The sequence below is a fragment of the Echinops telfairi genome, unplaced genomic scaffold, assembly GCF_000313985.2.
Source record: "Echinops telfairi isolate 266 unplaced genomic scaffold, ASM31398v2 ScPeMD7_7469;HRSCAF=8507_0, whole genome shotgun sequence".
Taxonomy (NCBI): Eukaryota; Metazoa; Chordata; class Mammalia; order Afrosoricida; family Tenrecidae; genus Echinops; species Echinops telfairi.
In genome coordinates this window covers 83,010,085-83,016,495 of record NW_022111372.1, presented here as the reverse complement: position 1 = coordinate 83,016,495, position 6,411 = coordinate 83,010,085, and the positions used below count along the sequence as shown (strand labels likewise).

Here is a 6,411-nt window from a genome sequence, read left to right as displayed (position 1 = left end):
CACACACACACACACACACACACACACACACACACTCACAGCTCCTGGGGCTGAGGTAGCTTGTTAGCTTTTGCCCCCAGGGAATAGAGGTGGGGAGGTGGGAATTGAACCAGGGACTGAAGCCTTCAGAGCTTTTAGTCCACTCTGGGCCTTCTCACCCCTTACTTGTCACCTCCTCCTGAACACATCACCAACCCCATCAAAGCCCTGACTCACTACCCCAGGTCCAGGGGCTCCTGGAGGCAGCCGGATGCCCTCCTCCTGGGAGTCAGGGGTGAACTCTGTAATGCAGGCACCTCTTCCCCGGAGAGGGGAGGGAGGGGAGGGCATAATGGCTTAGCCACTAATTGCACCATCACCACCTTCAGAAAAAGGAAAAACCACTCAGGTTTGTCTCTGCACAACAGGCCGCCTGCTTCTGCCGCCAACGTCGCAATTCAGAGGCAGAGAAGCGAGGCTCGTGCTGGGTCCGCACTGCTGGCGGGCAGCAGCAGGGCACACATGCGGAACTCCGCCCTTGGCAGGGCCAGAGGAGGCATGGCTGCGGAGGTGGGGGAGGGGCTGGGTGCCAGCTGGCCGTGCCCCAGACCCTGGAGCCTGTCCCCTGGAGCGCATGGCTTCCACTTCTGAAAGGGCTGAGACCACCCTCAGTGCTCTCTGAGGTGACCCCAACATTGTCCAAGGGAGAGGCAGTGTTGTGTAGTGGTTAGGACCCAGGCTTGGCTTGGGGGTGGGGGGTGGAGCAGGGGGTGGTGGGAGATGGGGTTTCAGACCAGGATGTGAATCTCAACCTATTGTGTGATTTGGGATGAGTACACTTCTCCGGACCTCAGTTTCTTCCTCAGCAAAATAGGGTGAATGATACCCCCCACGTCCTTTCCAGAGCTGCTCCGTGACTTGGGTGGGAGAGCCACAGTGGCTGGCACATTGTAAATGCTCAGCAGCTGGACAAGGATCGGTCCTGAGATTCAAACAGCCCTCCTGCACACCCCTCTCTATGAATCACGGGCCAGCACACCACTGCCCTGCAGCCCTGTGCTCTGAGCCCCCATAGACTGGCGAGGTTCTGGGAACCCTGGGCCCCAGGCCTGATGTGCAACAGCCTCTGTAGACCGAAGCACTGGTCCCGAGGACCTGTGTCTCATCAAGTCCCCAGAGGAGGATACTGCAGCTTACAGAGTGATCCAAAGCAAATGTGCTGCGAGGCTGCATTAATAGAAGTATTGTATTCTGAACCAACGAGGTGACTGTCCTAGTGAGCTGGGTACAGTCCCACCCATCTGCCTGCCCCCCACTGTAGGCACTGATGACATGGCACATCCCACAGAGGTGGTGGAGGTAGAGGTGGTGGAGGTTCCTGGAGAGGGAAGGGCCACCTCAGCCCATTTAAGCTGTCCCCTGCTTGGCCATCCTACACTCTCCCCCCTCTCTTCCTTTCAACTCTCCTCTCTCTCTCTCCGTCTCTTTCTTACTCGCCCTGCCTCCCGCCCTTGCTTGTCCCTGCGTTCTAAGTTCTCCTTATTACCCTTCTTATTCCATTCGCTCCCACGGCTCTTGGCCCCTGTAACTCCTTTCTGGCCATGTCCCAGCCGATGGTTGGGACCAGGCTGCGGGACTCTGCTGGGGAGGTGGGGGGGGGGCTTGATTGGCAACACACACACACACACACACACACACCTGTGGAGAGCTGGCTCAGGGTGCAGGCACTGCCTCCGCATGGAGCAGGAGGGCAGCACTGGACCAGCAGACTCTCCCTACACCCGGACTCTGCATGTAACGGCTGACAATGCACTGTGTCCCTGTGCCCACAGGGCTGGCAGCTGTGGCTGGTGGTGTTGGGCAGCACGGAGTCAGCTGTGTCTACGGCGCTGAGAGAATGAGAGGATGATTGCATCAAAGGGATTGTTCCAGGCAGACTCCCTGCTCCGGGGGCCAGGGCTGCATGCCAACCAGGTCACGTGTCCCATCTGGAACACACGTGTGGACTCAAGGGCAGACCTGCGTGCCACGGAACAGTGGGCCGGGGTGGAAGCCCGGAAGAACATGAACACGGCTCTAACATGCCAGCACAGGGACAGCACGTGGCTGCAGGCCATGCTCCATGTAAAGGGATGGGGGGAGGGCACATGAGGCGAAGGAGCAGGTAGGTGCTTGCAGCTCCAGTGGCATCGAGACAGCAACCTCAAACCCCACTTTTGCCCCCCACACTCGTGCTCACAGGCACATGGTCAGGTGCCCAGGATTGCCCGGGGCTGGCAGACACCACAGAAAGAGTGGGGCTCAAAGGGCCAGCAGAAAAAGCACCAGGGGGCCGGAACTCAGAAAGAGGTCAAGAAGGCAGGGGGCAGGGAGGTATCTCTGAGCAGAAGCACACCCTTGCAGGATTGAAGGGGCTGAGGGCTTGTGGCGAGAGAGCCAGAGGCCACAAGTTCAAGGACCGCCGTTGGCTGTGAGCCTGGTAGCAGCTCTTTTCCCCACTGGAGCCTCCACATCTCCCTGAGAAACATGAGAATAAAATGTCTGCTCGCTGCCTGCAAGGACATGAAAAATCATTATTCCCACTGGAAAGCAGTCCTGTGCCAAGCGTTCCACACACTGCACCGGCTCAAACCTCGCCGCATATGTCCATTTAGATGGGACTACTTCCTGCCCATTTTGCAGACATGTGACAGGAATGACCCAACCAAGGCCATCCAGCTGGCTGACATGCAGGTCTGTGTGACTCCATACCACCCCCACATGTCATTTGGCCTCCATTAGTGCTGGGAGGGCCCCAAGGGAGCCCCTTAGGGTAAGTCAGAGTGGTGAGGCCCAGAGAGGGGACAGGGTCTAGGTGCAGTTGGATAAATCAGAGGCAGCGTTGAGATGCCAGTCCCGAATTCCGGACTCCCAGAGCCATGTCCCGTCCCTCCTCCACTCTGCTCGCCTCTTCCTGCACCCATCAGCCTGAGCCTCTATGTACAAGGGGCCAGAGCGCCCCAAGTGACAGGCAGAAAGGACACTCAGGACTTGGGTGGGGCTCAGAACCCTGCCCTCTGGCAGTTCCGGGCACTCTCCTGTTCCTGGCCACCACAGCTCAGGAATTCATAAGCAGGCCCAGCTTGGGCAGGGCTGCCCCCCAAATCGACCCCCCTGGCTGGCAGCTCTGCTCTACCTGGAGCCAAGCAGACAGCCGGGGCCATACCAAGCATTATTGGCACCCATCTCTCAGATCTGAGAGCCCAGCAGCCAGGGCTGCTCTGCCCCCATCCAACCCCCCCACCACCACCACAGGGGCTCCAGTAGCACAAGCACCCAGCTGGCACAGGGGTATGGAGCCTGGACACAGCCCCTGGCTGTGTGTGTGTGTGTGTGTGTGTGTGTGTGTGTGTGTGTGTGTGTGTGTGTTTGGAACACAGGAGGTAGGAAGGAGCAGCTGGGAGCTGTGCTGATAGCCAGTGATAGCAGACATCCCAGGGGGTGCACCTCTCTCCCCAATGAAAAGCTCTTCCCTTATCTTAAGGCCTCCCACCATCTTGGGCCCTCAACACCTTTGAGTTCTGGCCTATTAGCAGGTGTGGCAATGCCGGGGCCTGGAGTAAGCTCCTAGCTGCAGCCTGAGTCGGGGTCCAGGGAGGTGCGGGCTCTGAGCGTGGAGAGGGCTGGGCCTGGGCTGAGTACCCAGCCTCCTTCCAGACTACCAAGACCAGGTGCCTGCTCCCAGCCCCAGCTGGGTTCTCTTAGGGTATCCTCAGGAAGTACGCCTGGGTAGGGACCAGAATGGGCTTTCTAGCACTCGTGGCTCCAAAGGGCAGGAGCCCCATTAAGAGAATCTACAGCCGGCAGCTGGCAGCGGGGCCAGGCCTCCTTGGGCAGAACCAACACTTAGCAGACACAGACGAAACCTCCACAGGTGCAGCCAGGGGCCATTCGGCAGGGCCAACGCATACAGCTGCCTGGCAGTCAGCGGAGCTAGGGCACCCTGGGAAATGAACTGAGCACGAGCAGTCGGCTATCCCCTGAGGCCCACTGGGCCTGGGACATGGATTCAGTGGGACCCTTCTTCAGAGTCTCCCTCCTATGCAGGCTGGGGCACAGGACCCTGGCCTGTGCCCCAGGCAATGGCATCCTGGGTTCCAGGTCAGGGAGGTGTTAAGAGAGTAGGACCCAGGGGCCTGCCCAGGGGGCAGGGAGGGTGCCCTCCACTCTGCATCCTGGGGCTGGACCCACACTGCCAGGCTCAGCCCCCTCTGCAGCTGAAACCCAAACCCAAGCCTGCCCCCCACCACCCACTGCACCCACCCCACCCATCCCACTCATCCACATGCTGACGAGTCCTAACAGGCGCCTTTGCCAGCGACAAAAATAACTATTTTCAAAATTCACAGCAGGGCTTTCGCCTACACACACTGCGCCTCCTGGAACCCGAGAGAGAGCTGTGGGACTCGGTGTGCGGAGTGGAGGCAGCCATGCAGCAGGCGGGTTTAAACCCCCACCACCCAGCCCGTGCCCACGCACACAGGCACACATGCCAGGGTGCCCGGGATGGCCAAGTGCAAGAGTGCTCCGATCACCCGCTACACACAGGGGACACTGAGGCCCAGAGAGGGCCAGGGGTTTGCCCTTGGCCACATAGCTGCCCAGCCACAGTTGTACCAGTCACAGGCAGAGTGGAGATCATGATGCTGCCTGACCCCTGACCCCCAAACAGTGCTCCTGCCCTGCTCCATCCCCTGCTCTTCCGGGAACCATCAGGTCTGCTTGCCTCCAGCCTCATTCTGACAGAACTAGATGAGAGCCCAACCAGCCCAACCGCTTAGCTGGACTGCCTGTTCACCCTTACTCACTCTGCCAGCCGGGACCGCCCCCACCCAGCAAGCACATGCCCGCACGTCCACTCATGGGCACAGACAGCACAGCACCCTGTCTTCATCTTCTGGCATTTTAATCAGGCTCACAGGCTCCTCCACAGCCGTGCCCTCAGCCCATCCTCAGCAGAGCTGGCGCTGGCACCCCATTCAGAGAGAGGATGGGGAGGGGGGACTCCAAGGCGAACATGGGAAGCCTGTTCACTCCGGGGCTCATCCCCTACCTCTTTCTACAGCCCTGGGGCCTTCAACAGCTCATAGGGAGCCAGTTCCTTTGGGTTCAGGGGTGGGGGACGGGGCACTCTCTCCCACAGTTCCCACCATCAGTCCAGCCTCAAATCTGCCCCAGCAAGGTCCCTTCCCTGCTCAAGGGAGTGCCCTCAAGGGCGGCTGTCCTCCACCCACAGGCCTGGAGCTCTGAGCCCTTCTCCACTCAGCAATTGCACAGAGTGCAAGGTTCCAGGGCCAGAAGGTCAAGGAGGGCAGGGTGAGGAACCCCAGAGTCACCTAGTCCTCAGCACCCACTTCACAGCGAGGAAGCAGAGGCTGGGGGGCTTGTACAGGCTGACTGGGTCACAGGGACAACGTCTTCTCCTCTCTACCACAAGCCGTCTGAGTCCCCCGCCCCGTCCAAGAGCCCTCATGTGTGGAGGTAGATGGTCCAGGACGCTCATCAGATCCGGTGCGACATCAGCCTGGTGTTGAGTTTCCTGAAAAAGGATCGCAGCTTGCAAATCTTGCATTTCTTCTTGCGGCGACCCCAGGAGAAGCCCCGAGCCCTGCCGTCCTCTTCCTGCTCCTCCGGGTCCTCCTCCTCCTCCTCTTCCTCACTGGCCCAGGGACCCCAGGCTCCCCCATTGAAGTCCGGGTGGGCCCGGGGATTCGCTGCCGGGTAGCGCACGGGGACTGCCGTGCGGTTATAGTCCGCCAGGCGGGCCAGCAGGGCGCGGACCACGTCCGGCCTCCGCTCTGCCAGATCGTCCCGCTCGTAGGGGTCAGCGCTGATGTTGAAGAGCCACACGGCCTGGCGGGCGCTGGCCATCCGCTCCAAGTTCCACCAGCTGCCGGGGAAGGTGGCGAGGGTCTGCGGCGGGATCCAGTCTCCGTAGCCGGGGTCCCCGGTCAGCAGCTTCCACTCTCCCACGCGGATGGCGGCCTGCACGGCTGTGTTCCAGATGCCGAAGCCGCCCTCCAGCGAGCCTCGCGGGGCGTGGTTGTAGAGCGGGTCAATGTTGTGCAGGATCTCCGTCCGCGGGGAGGCCCGGCCCTCGCTGATGGCCGGCCACACGTCGTAGCCATCCAGCCCGTCGGCCGCCGACGTGGTGCCACCCGCCAGCCCCACCAGGGTGGGGTACCAGTCGGTGATGTGCACCAGGGCGCGGCTCGTCCTTCGCTTCCGCTTGAGCAGGGGGCTGTGGACGAAGCCGAGGCCGCGCACGCCGCCTTCCCAGTAAGTGCCCTTGCGTCCGCGGAGCGGCCAGTTGCTGCCCCCTGAGAAGGTCTGGCCGCCGTTGTCGCTGGAGAAGATGATGACGCTGTTATTGTAGAAGCCGTAGCGCTTGAG

The 6,411-nt window shown here is 60.9% G+C and overlaps 1 protein-coding gene across 1 annotated transcript in view; it reads right to left on the bottom strand.

Annotated features, from left to right (window-relative positions):
* Positions 1-4,922: 4,922 nt before the first annotated feature.
* The window catches only part of ARSI (arylsulfatase family member I), an 8,971-nt gene continuing 7,482 nt past the window's right edge, over positions 4,923-6,411 (bottom strand). The window contains exon 3 of the mRNA XM_004696725.2: positions 4,923-6,405. Coding sequence (XP_004696782.1) covers positions 5,521-6,405 — 885 coding nt within the window. The 3' untranslated portion in view covers positions 4,923-5,520. The remainder of the gene's footprint in view (positions 6,406-6,411) is intronic.